The sequence below is a fragment of the Puma concolor genome, chromosome B3, assembly GCF_028749965.1.
Source record: "Puma concolor isolate L17-30 chromosome B3, mPumCon1.1.hap2, whole genome shotgun sequence".
Taxonomy (NCBI): Eukaryota; Metazoa; Chordata; class Mammalia; order Carnivora; family Felidae; genus Puma; species Puma concolor.
In genome coordinates, this window is record NC_141672.1 from 13,812,856 (window position 1) to 13,830,955 (window position 18,100).

At 53.3% G+C, this 18,100-nt stretch overlaps 1 protein-coding gene across 4 annotated transcripts in view; it reads left to right on the plus strand.

The window, feature by feature from the left end:
• Window positions 1–18,100, plus strand: part of CCDC88C (coiled-coil and HOOK domain protein 88C) — a 131,243-nt gene that overhangs the window by 90,139 nt on the left and 23,004 nt on the right. For 2 of the 4 annotated variants that reach the window (XM_086709000.1, XM_086708999.1), the window contains 10 exons: window positions 1,593–1,730; window positions 2,766–3,836; window positions 5,809–5,936; window positions 7,452–7,590; window positions 8,354–8,470; window positions 8,637–8,825; window positions 9,990–10,151; window positions 11,281–11,558; window positions 14,466–14,609; window positions 16,682–16,868. In XM_086709000.1, the coding sequence (XP_086565126.1) occupies window positions 1,593–1,730; window positions 2,766–3,836; window positions 5,809–5,936; window positions 7,452–7,590; window positions 8,354–8,470; window positions 8,637–8,825; window positions 9,990–10,151; window positions 11,281–11,558; window positions 14,466–14,609; window positions 16,682–16,868 (2,553 nt within the window). The remainder of the gene's footprint in view (window positions 1–1,592; window positions 1,731–2,765; window positions 3,837–5,808; window positions 5,937–7,451; window positions 7,591–8,353; window positions 8,471–8,636; window positions 8,826–9,989; window positions 10,152–11,280; window positions 11,559–14,465; window positions 14,610–16,681; window positions 16,869–18,100) is intronic. The other 2 variants (XM_086708997.1, XM_086708998.1) reach the window with 2 other exon arrangements.

Below are 18,100 nucleotides of genomic sequence, written 5' to 3' on the forward strand. Positions count from 1 at the left end.
AGGGGCAGCCAGGGTAAAGGATTACCAGTGAGGTCAGCGGGTGAGCTGGGAAGGCAGGGGGCACGCACCACAGGCTGCTGACAGTGCCTGGGAGCAGGTCTGGGGTCACCCACTGGTGTGCATCCTAGCCCTGCTGTGTCCTCACTGTGAGGCCTTGGGCAAATCACTTAGTTGCTCTGGCCCAGAGTCGTCCACTGCATGACGGTCAGTAATAATTGCCTGTTCCCTTACCCGTCACTGGCAGGACGCTCTTGGGGAGGGTCTGCTGACATTGGCACACCTGACACCTGCCAGATGCATGCTGAGCACTTGATGGGATAGCTCATGAAGATGGACGCCGCTGGCCCAATGTCATTTACCGAAATTTGCTCATCATGGTCCTGTTGTTAGCAGGAAGGGACCAGACTCTGAACCCGTGTCCCTCTGACACCAGTCAGTGCCGTTTCCCCAACTCCTGTCCCCAGTGATAAGGAGTTTGGGGTTGGCAGGGAGGGACAGCAGCCCCCACGAAGCCCTCAGACTGCAAAAGGTGACATGGGCATCACCTGGGAGCTGAGTTGTAGGCCCTGCCTTCAGCCTGCCAAGTCAGAATCTGCATCTACCACGATGATAAATGTGGGTATCGGGCATGATAAAGTGTGATAAGCCCTGAGCTAGGTAGTTCATGTTTAGCAAGGATGGACGCTGGTGGGTCTTAGCCAAGAGCATGGCACCCAGGAGGTGATATAGGTGGTCATCCAGGCAAGATGGGAGTGTGGTCCAGGGGTGCATGGGTGGTTCAGTCAGTTGAGCATCCAACTCTTGATTATAGCTCAGGTCATGATCTCACGGTACATGAGTTCGACCCCCAAGTTGGGCTCTGTGCTGACAATGCAGAGCCTGCTTGGGATCCTCCTCCTCTGTTTCTGTCTGTCTGTCTCTCTCTCTCTCATGCTCTCTGCCCCTCCCCCACTTGCATGCACGCACACACACACACACTCTAAAAAATAAATAAGCTTTAAAAAAAAGATGGAACGTGGTCAGGCCTGGGGTAGTCAGGGGGCATGTGGAGGGGGAGGGGCACAGGTAGAGAGGACAGGACTTGCTGACAAACTTATTGGAGGGTGAAAGTGGAAGGAGAGATGCATCAGAAGACTGAGCAGCTGGGTGAACAGGTGTGTCCCCAACTTAGGTGGCCTTTGTGAAGGAGAGGGTAGGAGGGTGAGTCCAAAGTCCCTGCAGGGCATCCAGCAGCGGTGGCTGGTGGCCCCTAGAGCATGTGCTCTGACCCTTGAGAGCGTGGACAAGGCCTGAGACAGAAGCGAGGGACCTGGGTGTGGCTAAGAACATTTGGCAGTGAGGATGAGCAGGGGAAGGGTGAGAGGGAGGCTGACTGGTTGGTTGGTGCCCAGGACCCTCCCCTCTCCCCTGAGCCGAAAGTGCAAGGTGTGAGCTAAGAGTTGAGGTTGCTGCGGAACAGCACCAGGATGTTTTTCCTTGAGAAGAGGCCTGTGCAAGTATTCTGTGAGGCTGGCAGGGTTTTGGTTTGTCTTAAAACGTCGTTCACTTTGTGAAAGTGACTTTTGCACTGGCTGGGTCTTCTGGCTCTACAGATTGAAAAGTTACAGACCCAGCTGGAGAGAGAGAAGCAGAGCAACCAGGATTTGGAGACCCTGAGTGAGGAGCTGATCAAAGAGAAGGAGCAGCTGCAGAGTGACATGGAGACCCTGAAGGCCGACAGAGCCAGGCAGGTGGGTGCCTCCGGGATGAATGTTCTTTCTCGCCTGTCTTGGGAACTCTGCCTACAAGGGGAAGAGTCCAGGATTATAGCCACTTCCTGTAATTGATGAGTGATATGTGTGTTACCACTGACCCAGCTTAGCTGCCCTCAAACCAGCCATTTTTAGCTGACGGTGCAGGAACAGGGGTCAGCTTTTGCCTCCCAGGTTACAACGGCAGTCCTGGTTTTGATTGTCGTGATTTGGGGGAGGAGAGAAAAGGTGCGCGTGGCCTGTGGGTGGAGACCAGATGGCCTGCAGTACACAGGACGGCCCCTCAGGACGAAGAACAGATCCAGCTGTAAACATCTGTCGTGTCCTAGCAGAAAACCCTGGCAAACCTTTGAGCTTTATTTGGCTCACGCTATAAGAGGTCCAGGGTGGGCAACGCAGTGCTGGTGCAGTGGCTCAGTGATGCCAGCCAGAAGCCAGGCCTCTCTCTACCTGTCCTGCCAGGCCTAGCTATTGCACATCCCCAAAGTATGGGCGGGAAAAAGGTCACAATGCCCAGGGAGAGCGTCCTGCTGGGTGCCAGGCATGTTCAAGTCATGGAGCTGACACTCTCCCTGAGCCTGAAGGACGAGGAGGGGACAGAGATGCTGTGGATCAGTGGGGGGAAGATGGGGGAGTGTTCAAGGCAGAGGGACCATCACATGCAGCGTCCGCAGCGGGGGAGAGTGGCATACGGGGAGGCCACAGGTGGCAGGCTCAGGTCGTGGGGGTCTTGCTGCCCGGGATGAGGAGTACCAGAGAAATCCCTTTCATTCTCATTCTTGTAAATAAGAGGAAGAGAAGTGGTTTACATTTGTGAATCACCGTGACTGCTGTGGATGTGTTTGGCTTGAACTGAGTAATGACTGCCCTTGACCTTGGCCTGGGAAGCAATGGGATGGCTCTGGGTGGTCCTTCAGGGGCCTACAATTTATTCTCCTAGTTTGGACCCAGGTCACTGAAATTTATCCATGCAACAGCCACCTCGTGTGTCATTCGCGTTATATTTCTCCGCAGATCAAGGATCTCGAGCAAGAAAAGGATCATCTCAACCAAGCGGTGTGGACGCTGCGGGAGAGGTCGCAGGTGAGCAGCGAGGCCCGGGTGAAGGACATCGAGAAGGAGAACAAAGCCCTCCACCAGACGGTGACGGAGACCAGCAGCAGACTCAGCAAGCTGGAATTCGAGAAGCAGCAGCTGCACAAGGACTTCGAACAGGTGAAGGAGAAGGTGGAGCGGGTGGAGGAGCTGGAGAAGGAGCTGCACCGGCTGGAGAAGGACAACGAGAAGCTGGCCAAGAAGGTGGCCTCCCTGAAGACCGCCACCGAGAAGGTGGATGCCCTGGAGCGCGAGAGTCGGGGCCTGGCTCTGGAGAACCGGAAGCTCAGGAAGTCGCTGGACACCCTGCAGAACGTGTCCCTGCAGCTCGAGGGTCTGGAGCGGGACAACAAGCAGCTGGACGAGGAGAACCTGGAGCTGCGCAGGATGGTGGAGACCATGCGCTTCACCAGTGCCAAGATGGCTCAGATCGAGAGGGAGAACCAGGAGCTCGAGCGGGAGAAGGAGGAGCTGAGGAAGAACGTGGAGCTGCTGAAGGCCCTGAGCAAGAAGTCCGAGCGCCTGGAGCTCAGCTACCAGGGCGTGAGCGCCGAGAACCTGCGGCTGCAGCAGACCCTGGAGAGCAGCAGCCAGAAGTCCCAGGCCCTGGAGCAAGAGCTTGGCGAGCTGGAGGCCGAAAACCAGGTCCTGCGGCGCGACCTGGAGGCCCTTCGGCTCTCCCACAAGCAGCTGGAGAGGGCTGAGAAGGACAGGAAGGCCCTGGAGCAGGAGGTGGCCCAGCTGGAGAAAGACAAGAAGCTGCTGGAGAAGGAGGCAAAGCGGCTGTGGCAGCAGGTGGAGCTCAAGGAGGCGGTCTTAGACGACAGCACCGCGAAGCTGTCTGCCGCCGAGAGGGAGAGCCGCGCCCTGGACAAGGAGCTGGCCCGCTGCAGGGACGCGGCCAGCAAGCTGAAGGAACTGGAGAGGGACAACAGGGACCTCACCAAGCAAGTCACCATGCATACGAGGACACTGACCACCCTGAGAGAGGTGAGCTGGCACCAGCAGGCCCCTCTCCCGTGGTGAGGGGGTGGGGGTGCGTGCCTCCCGAGCAGACGTGAGACTGTGTGTGTGTGTGTGTGTGTGTGTGTGTGTGTGTGTGTGTGTGTGTGTGTCCTCCCTGATTCCGAACAGAATAAGGTCTGCCAGTGCGAAGAACAAAGGGAAAGCACTGGTTCTTATATCCCTGCCCAGAGATGACCACTGCTCATAGTCTGGCCGATTTTATCCCGTCATTCCCCGTGTGCATTTGTACATACACATGCTTGACATCGTGCGTCCCTGCATCCTAAGCTCTTCTGTTGTTTATTTACTCTGCCTTTCTTTTCTCATTACAGTAAGTAAGATTGAAGCCATGGATTTCTAATGGCTACAGGGTTTTAATGCTGTAGATTTACTGCAATTAGTTTTTGGACGTTTAGGTGGTTTTCCAATTCTTTTCATTATTTTAGATACCACTGGACACTTGCATACATATATCTGTTTTCTCAGGCTATATTCCTAGAAGCAAAAGTAGGGGTTCTAAGGGTATGAACATCTTAAAGTTTCTTGCTAAGTTGGCATCCTACTGTTTCCCCAGTATTTATTGCATGGGCCCTCTGGGGATTCCTTCAGTGTTTGAGGGGGAATAAACTGCTTTAGTAAATGACTTCGGCATCTGAATGGCCCGGCACAGAAATTGAGTCTCACATAGGTAGGAGTTGAGTGTGGCTGTTCATGGACAGCCTTAAATTCAGTGACTTGGGCACCTGGTTTCTCCCTTCCTGTGGCTCGGCCATCCCGCAGTGGAGTCCTCTTCTGACTGTGGCAGCAAATGAGGAAGACAGTGGGTAAGAAAGATTGCACTCCACTGTGCAGAACGCGGTCACACAGCTGCACCTAGCTTCAGGCGAGGCTGGGGAACGTGTTTCAGCGGTGTGCCAGGGGAGAAAAGGAAATAGATTTGGTGAACACAGGGATGTCTCCATGTTCATGTACAGGAAGATCATAAGGCTATGGGAGAGGGACTTCACTAATATGACCCCTAGTCCCTGTCTCGGGAAGCAGAAGATAAGTTCTGCCGTGGTAACACTCAAGCCCGGAGTCATAGCGGCTCATCACGCCAGGGACTGACTTCTCATTCGTGAGACTCCAGGTGACTCCCCAGGAGCCTGTGCTGTGACTCAGCAGTCCAGGCTGCTTTGATTTATGGCTCCGCCTTCTCAGCACGGGGCTTGGGCAGTTGCTGAGGCAGGACAAAGGCAGCTGGAAGGTCACCCACCGGCTCTGCTGTGCTGCAGCCAGGAGGTGACCCACAGCATGTCCACCCACCACTCACTGGCCAGAACTACCGGGTAGCTGGGACATTTGGGGTGAGCTGATGGAGTGTTGGGAGAGCGCCACGCTGTCACACGGCCGTCGAAGGCCTGAGGATTTGGTGGGGGTCAGCTTGCATGCCAAGTAGCTAGGGCACTGGGCAGAGAGCAGTACCTGCCTGGAGAGCTTCGAAGATGGGTGGGAGTAAGAAGGGGGATCTACATACAGTAAGTAAACCACCTAAATGAGAGCAACTGCTTTTGCAGAATAAACCACAACCAGAGTTTTTAGTAAAATCTTTATCTCTTTTGTCCTTTTTTCTGTTCCAAATTCTTCGCAAGGAGCATTTAATTCCATTACTGCACAGAAAAGGTAATCGTGTTAAAATTCAAAGCTCCTACTGAAAGGTCAACATAAATGGCGTTGCACAAACACATGTCCTTCCCGTATCACCATGGAGGCCGGGAGGCTGAGAAAGTACGTCTGTCCCTTCCCTTTGGAAGACGTCCCTGGGGTTCACCTGTCCCGTGGAACTGTCTGCTCAGCCCTCAGGACACCTGAGTCAGCCATGACTCGGGAAGACGGCTCCTCGGCCTTGAGAAGGGCCTGTGCCAGGCCCTCCGTGCTGGGCTCCCGTCCCACACGCATCCTCTCCCTGTCCTGGCAGGACCTGGTGCTGGAGAAGCTCAAGAGCCAGCAGCTGACCAGTGAGCTGGACAAACTGAGCCAGGGGCTGGAGAAGGTCGGCCTCCACAAGGAGCTGCTGCTACAGGACGAGAGCAGCCATGGCGACACGTGAGGACCTCCCTGCCGCGGTCTGTGGGCTCTTACCCGGGGCTGCACGCTGCACGCTCCCAGCTCCAGAGCTCTGTTCACTCTGCCTACTTTGGGGCTTGTTGTCTTGTGGTCTTTATGAGGGGCTTGTGTCCTTTACAGATCATCTCCCTGGAGGTTTGCAGGGAGGGGTGAAAGACTCTCTTGTCCAGTGGAAAGGCTTCTCAATTTTTTTAAAATACACTTTTTAGAGCAGCTTTAAGCTCAAAGCCAAGTTAAGGGGAAGGGACAGAGATTTCCTGAATGCCCTGTGCTGCCCCGCCTCAACCCCCGCCCAGCATAGCTTCTCTGTAATCCATATCCCCACCAGGGTGGTGCATGTGTTACACTTGATGTGCCTCCACTGACCCATCATCACCCGAAGTCCACAGTTTACATGGAGGCCGCTCTGGATGGTGCACATTCCATGGGTTTCAACCCTTGTGTAATAACCTGTATCTGCCAAGTGTCCTACAGAATGGTTTCTCTGCCCTGAAAATCCTGTGTTCCACCTATTCATTCCTCTTTTCCTGGTCCCAGCCCTTTAATTTTCAAACATTTAACCGTTGTAGTCTTTGCCTGCGGTTCTTTCAGTAACCGTCTCATTGTTCAAAGAAATCCAGTATCACGGATTTTTCCTGGACTTGTAACTGACAAGATCCACAGGACAGATAACGTGTGACACGCTGTCGGTGTGGTGAAAAGGCTACCACTTACCTAGCTAGCATTGTAGTCTTGGGCAAATGGCCTAATCTTTTTTTCTTTCTTTTTCTTTTTCTTTTTCTTTTTCTTTTTCTTTTTCTTTTTCTTTTTCTTTTTCTTTTTCTTTTTCTTTTTCTTTTTCTTTTTCTTTTTCTTTTTCTCTTTCTCTTTCTCTTTCTCTTTCTCTTTCTCTTTCTCTTTCTCTTTCTCTCTTTTTCTCTCTTTCCCTTCCTTCCTTCCTTCCTTCCTTCCTTCCTTCCTTCCTTCCTTCCTTCCTTCCTTCCTTCCTTCCTTCCTTCCTTCTTAATGTTTATTTTTTAAAGAGAAGTGAGTCAGGGAGGGGCAGGGAGAGAGAGAGAGGAGAGAGAGAATCCCAAACAGGCTCCTTGCTTGTCAGCACAGAGCCCAACATAGAACTCCGTCTCACAAAGTGTGAGATCATGACCTGAGCTGAAATCAAGAGTCAGATACTTAACCGATTGAGCCACCCAGGTGCCCTGTGCTTAATTAACCTGAGACTAAGTTTCCCCATCTGTAAAATGGCCTTGATGATACCTTCCTCTAAGACTATGCCTGTAAGACTACAGCAGTGATGTCTCATTGGAGGGTGTCACAGGTGTGTGCAGGGAGCCCCGGGGAGGGCTCTGGGTGATGGCTTTTGGCTCCTTCTGGGCCAAACGCTGCAGAATAATAGGGAAAACGAGCTTAATGGAGGAGATAGGTGTTGGTAGCTGGGAGACTGGGAGCTTGTGGGTGGAAGAGGCAGATAGGTAGTTGTGTCTTTGTATTTTTCAGAAAGTTCAAGATTCTGGAGGACAGAAATGACTCATTAAAAACAACATTAGCCCTGAAAGAAGAAAAGATTGTGTTTTTAGAAGCTCAAATGGAAGAAAAGGCCAGCCTGAACCACCAGTTGCAGAACGAGCTCCAGGTGGTAAGATCTGGCCCCCTTTGGTGCCACACTGTAAGTCCCAGTCATGAGGCCCCTGCCCCACCTTTTCCAGCCCCTCACCTGGGGGTAGCAGAGGGCTGGCCTGGATGCCCATTTCTCGGAGCAGATGTGCTGAGATGCAGGGTTCTGAGCGGGGGAGCTACCATCACAATCCTGTGCATTGGGGCTGGACAGGATCAGATGCCTGGGAGGAGAGGAGGCCACATTCAGAGCAGCACTGAGTCTGCTAGGCAAGATCGGGAACACCGATGAGGACCAGTGTGAGATTATGAGCATCGAGACCAGACAGAGGCCTCGAGTCTCTTGGGCACCCTCACATGGGACAAGTGGGCATGGATGCACAGGTGCTTCATCAGGATGTCCACTCCTGGTGATATGTGCTCTTCCAACTCTCCTTTGCTTCTTTTAAGCAAAGGCTTTTTTTTTTTTTTTAATGGTTATTTATTTTTGAGAGAGAGCAGGAGTAGGGGAGGGGGAAGAGAGGGAGACACAGGATCCGAAGTGGGCTCTGCACTGACAGCAGCAAGCCCGATGTGGGGCTCAAACTCCAGAACAGATCATGGCCTGAGCTGAAGTTGGACGCTTAACCAGCTGAGCCACCCAGGCACTCCCCCAACCCCCCACCCCTTCTGCTTTTTGAAGCCTTGGCACATTTCTTGGCTGCGTGATTGAACAAGGAATCTAGAACAAAGTGGTTCTAGAGCTGGAAGGGGCTTTGTAACATCACCCGGTCCACGTCCCCCAGGCTCATCTCCATTTGATGGAGTGGACAGCTGAAGCTCGGGAAAGCGAGAAGACTTGCCAAGGTCATGTGGTTGAAGTTGAGACCGAGGCAGATGTCTGGAAGGAGGGGGAGCACAGGGTGGGTTATGTATGTTCCCTGCAGAGCAGAAGGACGGTGTCTGGCTTATCACTGGTGCCAGGTGAGGGGTTGGGTTTGCTATGGGGCTCTCCTCTAGCCACGAACCCAGAGCTCCGAGCCAGCCTTTTCCTGCCCCAAGTCTGCTTTTCCTGCTCCCACCCCACAGTTGAAGACCGAGTGTGAGGTCCTCAGGCAGAACCAGCAGGAAGGGAAGCACTTGGAGAACTCTTTCAAACACCCTGTGGACACGCTGGTCACCGGTCTCCAGGGGAAGGAGCCCTGGGGACCCAGCCACAAGGAAGCCACCATGGAACTGCTCCGAGTGAAGGACCGGGCCATCGAGCTGGAACGGAATGTGAGTGGGCTGCCCCTGCTGCGGTCGTTGAGAGAGAGAGAGAGAGAGAGCGAGCGAGCGAGCAATGCACTCTGTTGATTGTCCCAGTGATAGGCCGCCATTACCATAAAGGACACGAGACGTCAGAATCTGTTGAGATTTACCCAGATCCAGCTGAATACTTCTTGAGTTGTCCTGGCAAGTCCTGTGAGCTACTTGTCATTTGAGATCTCGTCAGCCTTTCTAGCGGAAAGGAGCGCGTTCGCATTTTCCCATGGTGAATCCCTGTCTGCCTGCCCGTCGGACTTGGCCCGTGGCTTGTACACCAGCCCCGTTTCCACAGTGTTCCTCTAGGGGTTGACAGACCGTGGCCTGCCAGCCCACGGACATATGCTTTGTTACGTATTATGTGTGGTCTTCCCACCCTCGTGGCAGACGTAAGTGGTTGCAGTGGAGACCACGTGCCTGGAAGACTGCAGAATTCTGTCCATCCCTTTACAGAAGTTTGCCGGTGCGTGTCTAACCCCCTGATGTTGTCGGACTCTCCCAACAACCTTGTGAAGCGAGTAGTGATGATCTTCATCATTTGACAGATGAGAAAGTGGAGACAGTTTAAGAGACTCGACCCTAGGCCCCACGCTAGTAAGGGACAGCACTGGACTGTAACCCGTGTGTCCTGACCCGGTTGGTGGCATATTTTACATGGTATCTCTGTCTGCCGGGACGTGAACCGCCTTATTCTGTCTGTTGTCGCTCCTGAGTAGGGTGAGGTGTGGCCACAGGCTTTGACTCCCTGTCCTATGGGAGAAGCTCACAGAATGGCACTTGTGGGGTGTTCAGCAGAAAACAGAAGCATTACAGAGAGAAGTCACTGCACGGCTTTAACCCCAGCTTGCCTTTGCCTTGCACTCAGATGCTCAGGTTTGAAGCCATATCGCCATTAGGTGAATGCATTTCTGTCTGGAAAGCACATACCAAAAAAAGTAGTTCTCTCCCCTCCCCCCCCCCCCCCAATTCTGTTGATTGTCTTTTCCAAGAGGGAAACGTTACTTGTCTCACCTGTTGGATTCTGGCTTTAGTCCCCATAGCATCAACTCTCGAGTGTTGCTTCCCACCCTAGTGCCTGTGGCCGGTTACATTTCCCGAGCTGGTGTCTGACGGGTCCCATGCTTCCTCATCCCCTAGAACGCAGCTCTGCAGGCAGAGAAACAGCTGCTCAAGGAACAGCTGCAGCACTTAGAGACCCAGAACGTGGCCTTCAGCAGTCAGATCCTGACACTGCAGAAACAGAGCGCCTTCCTGCAGGAGCACAACACCACGCTGCAGACCCAGACGGCCACGCTGCAGGTGAGTGAGGGCCCAGCCACAGGCATCACGTAGAGACCCGCCCGCCACACTGGCTCCTCTGAGCTCGGGAGAGTCTCCGCACATTTATTTTGCGTTGGCTCATTGCAAGCAGCGGGGCCCGGCCTGGGGGTCTTTGAAGGTGGTGCGGGTTTGTTTCCATTGACTGAGCCCGTGGCTGCAGGGCTGGAAACGTGCTCTGCCCGGACTTGCCTGTTTCTCAAAGTCTCTTCCATAAGCTTTGACCAGGAATGAGTTGGAAAAGAGGTTCTGGACTCAAATAAGTCGATTTTATTTACTATAAAACCTGGCAGAGTCTCTGTTAAGCTAGTGTGAATTTTTAATCTCCATGAGGGACTTATAGGGCATCAAGTAGCTGCCAGGCTTTTGAGAGCTTCTAGTGAAATTGGTATTCCATGCCGCATACTCAAGGACGTTGGTTTTTATTTACGGTTAATACATTGCGAGGAAATGAATTAATCGTTCATTAATGCAGTTTCTGAGAAAAGTGTTTGAAACATGGGTCAGGACAGTAAACGGGAAACTATTAGGCAAAGATGTTGGAATTTGTTGTATTAAAATAACAGAATTGGATATTGGTTGTTGGTTTTGGTGGTGGTGGTTGTGGCCAGGTCTTCGTCTGGGTTTCACGTCAGTAAAAGTGGCCCCAGAATGAGTCAGGCAGTGCTGCCCCTTCAGTTTTCTGATAGTTTGGGATGTTGTGGGGTGGTGGTTCTGTGAGCATCAGTTAGGGTGGCTGGTGGCGGTGACCGGGTATTCTACAACGTCACTGGTTTTCTACTTGTTCTAGGAAACAGGTGTGTGAAAGTAGCCAAAGAGGGTTCCCGGGAGCTTCTCCAGAGAAAGGACATAATTGGCCCCGAAAGGTCCCATGTAGGGAGGGTGCAGGACCAGAGCCGTCTGACAGTCTAGTGCTGCCTCTTTCCAGAGCGGTTTCTCAAGTTCAGACGGAACTGTCCTCAGCGGCTGGGTGTTGGCTGCCCCGAGGGTCCCTGTTGTCCGGGTGTCTGCCTCCGGCTCCTCACGGCATGGTCACCGCGAGCGGGGACACGGAGCGTGTGGCTCCCTGGGGCCTGCCCGCGGTCAGGCGGAGCCTTCTCCCTCCCGGCAGGTGGAGAATTCCACTCTGAGCTCCCAGAGTGCCGCGCTCACCGCGCAGTACACGCTGCTCCAGAACCAGCAGACGGCCAAGGAGAGCGAGAATGAGAACCTGCAGAAGCAGCAGGAGCAGCTGACGGCGGCCTACGAGGCGCTGCTGCAGGACCACGAGCACCTGGCCGCGCTCCACGAGCGGCAGTCCACGGAGTACGAGGCCCTCATCCGCCAGCACAGCTGCCTGAAGACGCTGCATCGGAACCTGGAGCTGGAGCACAAGGAGCTCCGGGACAGGTGTGTGCGGGCCTCTGGCGGCGCCCCTGCCCCTCCGGGCTCATGTCCTTGCCCACAAGCCTTCCCCGCGTTTCCTCTCGGGCCGTTGCTTCACGTTGTCTGGGACACCCAGACTTTCCCGGAGGGAAGTCCATCGAAAGTCCCACCCAGCGGTTGGATGAGTTTGTGCAGCTGGAGGCCGAGTGACAGGAGGGTCCCCGAGTAGAGAAGTGGGTGCCGTGCCCACTCCCAGCTCAGGGAATCCCCAGCCTTGGGGTTCCTGCTTCCCTAAGGATTCCCCCACCTCCCCCTTCCTCTCCAAACCAGGAAGAAGGAAGCCATTCACCACAACTGCCCCGCAGTTTTTTACACTGACCCGCTCCCATGGACTTCCCCAGCCTCGTTTTCCCTGTCAAGGTCTGGGACGCTTTCTTTCCAGCCTTCGATTTTGGCAGCTTATGAATATATAGAAAGCAAATAGAACAGTATAATGGACCGCCGTGTACCTCTCAGCCATACCTCTCTCTCCCCCTGCCTACCCTCCTTTCCTTTTTTAATCTAAAATTTACATGCACTGAAACCTACAGGTCTTGGCACTCTTCACAAAGCAGGGTTCTGGGTTTCATGTACATTCAGCTAGCGTTGCCCGAGCTCCTGTCCCCCGGCAGATCCCTGAGTGTTTCCGGGCAGGACCCGGAGTCTGGTGGGAGGGGTGCTGTGCACCTGACTCTGACCCAGGAGAGAGCTGTGTCTCTACAGAGAGGTGGGCACTCGAGCCCACGGAGCTGTGTAGGAGGGAGCAGTTGATTACCCACTTCCTGTGCTTGTCAGGTGTCCTTGCTGACAGCATCTCCTTTGACTGGTCTTAGTCATTGAGCTGCAAAGTGGTAAGGGCATCTGATGACGCTGAGGGCACAGAGGTGATGACATTCATTTATCCACTCACCCGTTGCTTCTGTTTTGCCTCTCTCTGGGGTCCTCTACCTGCTCTCTCCACCCACATCTCCTTTCTTCAGGAGCTGTCGAAGCATCTGCTCCTAGTAAGACACTATGCCTTCCAGCCCAAATTAGCGTCTTGTGCCTCTGGGCATTTCCATCTCCCCTCTCCTCCTGAGCCTCTCCTAGGTTCGTGTGGCACTTGGTGAGCGTGTACTATGTGCATGGTGCTGTGTCTAGACTTGCCAGGGATGCTCCCGGTTGGCTAATGAAATGGAGCAAAAGGTGTTCACAGAGCTCTGAACCTTGCCCACTGCTCACCAGGCACTTATGCGTCTTGTCATTAACATCTTGTTCTATGTTCTAATCGTGTCTCATGATATTCTTAGTGTCTGTTTAGAGGGTGAAGGTTTTTGCAGGTGGAGTTTGGACTGGCCTTGAGGGGGTTCACTGTTGTTTTCCCTCTGGCTCCTTGTCAATACAGCAGGCAGAACTACTGTGCCGCTTGAATTTTCACTGGCTGGACAGATGGCTGGAGGCCCCCTTGGTCTGTCTGCAGTGGGGCTATGGCTTTGGGAGTGTAGGTACTTGGGACACAGGGATGATGGCACTTTTTAAATTGGATGCTCATGTCTTCGTTCCCTTAATAGATACTTACCAAGTGCCATGCCTCGTACCCAGGATTCACTGGTGAGCAGGACACATGGCATCAGTCCTGCAGTTAGGTGGTTACTAGTGGTTACAGATACCCCGTGGGCTTTTCCAAGACATGACCACAGGGAAACAGGTTTTGGGGAGCCCTGATATCTGCCTGTGGCCCTAATTTGCAAACCTGGATGGCTTTTTTCAGAATTGTTAGCCTGGTTGAGAAATGTCACCACCTGAGAAGCTAGACAGAGCTTCCACTCCCAGCTTTATGCTTCCCCACAGTGTGGCAGAAGGCCCCACAAAAGTGTGTCATTGAACGGCTGCCTAAGCAGGTTTCTGGCTTTGATCCCCGACTAGTCCTGGCTCTAGTCAGGTGGTATAAGTGGGCGCAGGCGTGGAGCTGTGAAGACAGGTTGGGCACCCTGTCACACTGTCTGACAAGGAAGGGGGTCTGCAGAGGAGGGATTTGCCCGAATGGGGACGATTGAAAGGTGGTGCCTTAGTCGTTGCCATGGATTTGGGGGAGATCCTGAGTCGTCTTTGAACACGGATGTTTCCAGCAAGTAGGAAAGACAGCCTGGGCTTGTCAAGGGGTCCATCCTCCTGTGCTCTGCTGGTTTCCAGAGACAACTACACAGTAACCCCCAGAGACTGAGGCTGCAGAAGGAGAGAAAAGCCTAAGGGGAGGGGGAGGGCTGTGGTTGGGGATCCTGAGAAAAGGCCGTGCGCGCATGCGTGTGTGTGTGTGTCTGTGTGTGTGTGTGTGTGTGTGTGTATGAAGAATTGGCCACTGGCAGCCAGTAGGTCCCCACCAAGCAAGCCTCTGTCCCAGCAGCAAGGCCAGGCAAAGAACAAGGAGACTCAATTCCGGAGGAGAGGAGGGCGGAGGGCTCACCCAGGCCCCAGTGAAGAGGGATTAAGAGTTAAGTGTGGTGGAATTCAGCTGTTTATTTTGTCGTTTCTTGTAGATGTGTTTGTGCTTAGTGAACCACCTAGTAATGTAGCCATGACTCCTGAAGGGAAGGGCTCAGAGTGCAGGAAACATAGCCCAGGCGGCCGGGGAGGAATGGCTGGTTTGACGGGGAATCTGAGGGACTGTGGACACGTGTGGGGCTGGAGGAGACCCCTGGCCCAGATGCCTCTCCTGGCCACCGTTCTCCGTTTTTCTGCTGCCCTGCATCTCGCCCTGCCTGTTCCTGCCCCATCCCCCTCAAAGACGCCAGAGAAAGCCTCCAGAGGGGCCCTGCCTTCTGTGGGCAGCTTCACAGTCCTCTGGGGAGTTGGGTACCTGGAGGGAAAGGAGGCCCCAGCCCAGCTCCCAGCGGGTGTGTTCCCCTCCGCCAGGCACGACGACATGCTGAAGCGTCAGGCGGAGCTGGAGGAGCGGGAGAAGGTTCTGAACACCGAGAGGGAGGCACTGCAGCAAGAGCAGAGGACGGGCGCCATGGCCGTGGGTGAGAACCAGCGGCTGCGGGGAGAGCTGGACAGGTGAGCTCCGTGTGGGGCGGCTGCCATCCGGGATTTCACGTAGACGCACTCAGCCCCGCCGAGAGGAGGTCAGCGGGGGTCCCCTGGCAGTCCTGTATTTTTATATTTTTACTTAAAAAAATTTTTTTATTGAGTTTTTGAAAGAGTATGCACGAGTTGGGGAGGGGCAGAGAGAGGGGGAGACCCAGAATCGAAAGCAGGCTCCAGGCTCTGAGCTGTCAGCACAGAGCCCGACGTGTAGGCTCGAACTCATGAACCGCAAAATCATGACCTGAGCCAAAGTCAGATGCTCAATCCACTGAACCACCTGGGTGCCCCGCAGACCTGTATTTTTATAAACCCTGTCCTGTTCACAGCTGGGTGGCACAGTTGAGAGGGGGCTCTAGCTTTTGTTGCTGGGTTGGAAGGACTCGAGAAACACATTGCATCAGGCCCAGACCCTCATCTGATGTAGGCCACACGGCGATCTCATGAAGGACACACCATTGATGCTTAGTATTCACACGTTTCCTGTTGTGAATTCACCTCCTTCCTAAAATGTATGCGTCACCCCCAAATTGATGCTCGTGGTGCTTTGATGCACATGCCTGGGGTGGCCCAGTACCTGAGTCACCTGATGCACACATTTCCAGCTGAGGACATACAAGGATGCTCTGCCTTCCTGTGTCAGTTCTCATGCTGTGAATAAGCATCCTTTTTGTGACCCGTGGGATTTTCATATTTTTGTCTTATTTCGTGGCAGTTTTACTATTTAAAATACCCACCAAGTGGAGTACTGAAGTGCTGTCTCGTCTTCCTAAGTGCAAGGCTGTGATGGCCTTACGGGGAAAGTACACATTAGATAAGCTCCATTCGGGCAGGAGCTACGGTGCTGTGGCCGGGAGGTGTCTTTAAACAGAAACCCCTGTAAAATAAGGAATGTCTTGATCGGTCGACTAAAATGTTGTAAGCAGAGCAGGAACCTGTACTGTGCATTTTCCCGAGGAGCAGTGGTTCAGTATCCACCAGTTCAGTGATCTTGGTGGACCTCACAGAGCATCACTACCTCAGATAACGAGAGTCAGCTGTACTGTTATTATCCCCCCACCCCACTTTTTTAACAGATAAGAAACAGGCTCAGAGATGAGCAAATTTTTTCAAAATCACTTAATGGCAGAGTCAGGATTTGAATCCAGTCTTACCACAATGACCGTATAAAGCTGCTTCGTCTCCATGTCCTTGCATGAATGTGCACCGGGGCCACATACTGCGGTGTGTCCTGTGCCCTGGGAGACCAGGCTCGTGGGTGAGGGAATGTCGGCGATAGGCCTGACAGTGACGTGGGGAAGAACACAGCAGCTGAAGGTTGTCAGCCACGAGGCAGGCTCACTGCTACCAGGTCATCTTTCCGTTTTATGCTTTTTTCTTAAGAGAAACGGGACATCGGAGTATTGATGTGAGACTTTCAGGTTTCTAAATGTTGGCACACTGATCCATTTAAAAGAAGGGTGCGGGGCCAAATAAGACACAGCTGTGTCCAAATGAAATCCGTGAGCCTCCAGTGGCTGGAACTTTCTGATCCAAATCTTCCCCCAAGAAATCCCAGTTAGATAATAGTTATCATGATGATGATAATTTTAGTGGGTTTCTGTAAAACCCTGGCATCTCATATTTTATTTACCCCAGGAGTTGAAGTTAGAAAGGAGCTTGAAATTGGGAAGAAGAGCCAGACGCAAAAATGTTCTGGTTCTGTGTTTCCAGAAAACAAAACAAAACACGCTAACTACTGAACCCTTTTTTCCAAGTACATATGCAGATATCCCAAGGCTTTAAAGGCAAAAGACATGATAGCAGTGATACTCTGTTGGAGCAGGTATCTGAGCCTACCCACTCTGTACCCCCAGCCCAGTGCGAAGACACCAGGGGGACCCTTGTAGAGAACCCCAAGGGACGCAGTTTGAAAACTGCTGATTTTGCTCAAGCCTCTCCTTTTACACGTGAAAGAACTGAGGCCCAGAGAGGCTATCATCTTATGTAAGGCTGCACAGCAGGGACAGCTCTTCAGCTCTTGGCCTGTGGCTCTCCACCCCCAGGGTCAATTTCCTGCACCACCAGCTGAAGGGGGAGTATGAGGAGCTGCACGCCCACACCAAGGAGCTGAAAACCTCCCTGAACAACTCACAGCTGGAGCTGAACCGCTGGCAGGCACGGTTTGACGAGCTGAAGGAGCAGCACCAGAACATGGACATCTCGCTGACCAAGCTGGACAACCGCTGCGAGGTGAGGCCTCAGGACGTGGACAGCCCTGGGCCCAGTGGGGTTGCGATGGGTCTGCGCTGGCGTCGGCATCCGAAGACTCTGGAAGGCGGTACAGGGGCTGAGAGGGTACTGAGGCATTTAAAAGGGAGACAGACACCATGATTGGCAGAGATGTATTAGAAAACCCCTTTCCATCTGCCCTGTGCTTCCCCGAGCATCAGAGACATGCGTGGGGACAGCAGAACACAGACTTATTTCCATCCCCTTGTCTGTGTCTACACTTTCATCTTTGCAATTCAGTATCCACGCTGTTCCCGAGAAATGGCGTGAATGGCTGACTCTGGCTCCGGGTTTCCAGAGGAGCAGAGCTCTCTTTTGGTGCACTAGGTTGGAAATTGTCTTCTTAGACAGCAAAACCATCTCAAATGAAATTGTAAGCAGACCCCGCGACAGATAAGACCAAAGTGGGTTGGGCAGGGGAGAGCACTTGGTCCCTCCCCAACTTCATCCGTGGGTCCCTCCCCATGGATGGCACCATCCCCAGGACACAGCTCCTCTTGCCTCTCGTTTGTCCAGAAATCCTCTCAGAGGCCTTTTCCTTCGAGCTCGTGGTGGCCCTTTGGGACATCTCAGTTGAGGAAACCAAGGCCCAGGTGCCTCAAGGCCCCCTGGGCTGGGGCAAGGGGCGTGTGGAGGAGATGGGGGCCAGACTTTAAGCCAGAGGAAGCCTCAGCCACCATAGGCTGTGTTGTCACAGGGAGGTTCTTTAGGGTTTCGGAGGAGACCTCAGACTGAGGTCCACGGTAGTGGAATGGAGCTCTGTCTGAAGCCAAAGCCTGTGATTTTCCTGCTACATCAACCGTACTGATCTTCTGAAGCAGGAGTTGGCAGATCTCAGCCCATGAGTCAGATCTAGCCCACTGCCTGTTTGTATACATTCGGCTATGAACTAAGAATGTCTTTGACAGTGGTAGTGGTTGGGAGAAATCGAAAGAATAGTTTGTGTCAAGTGGAAATGATAAGAAACTTAAGGATAATTTTTTTAATGTTTATTTTTGAGAGAGAGGGAGGGAGGGAGGGCGGGAGGGCAGAGAGAGAGGGAGACACAGAACCCGAAGCAGGCTCCAGGCTCCTAGCTGTCAGCACAGAGCCCGATGGCGGGGATCGAACCCACAAACCGTGAGATCATCATGACCTGGGCTGACGTCGGACACTTAACCGAATGAGCCACCCAGGCCCCCCAGAAATTTAAA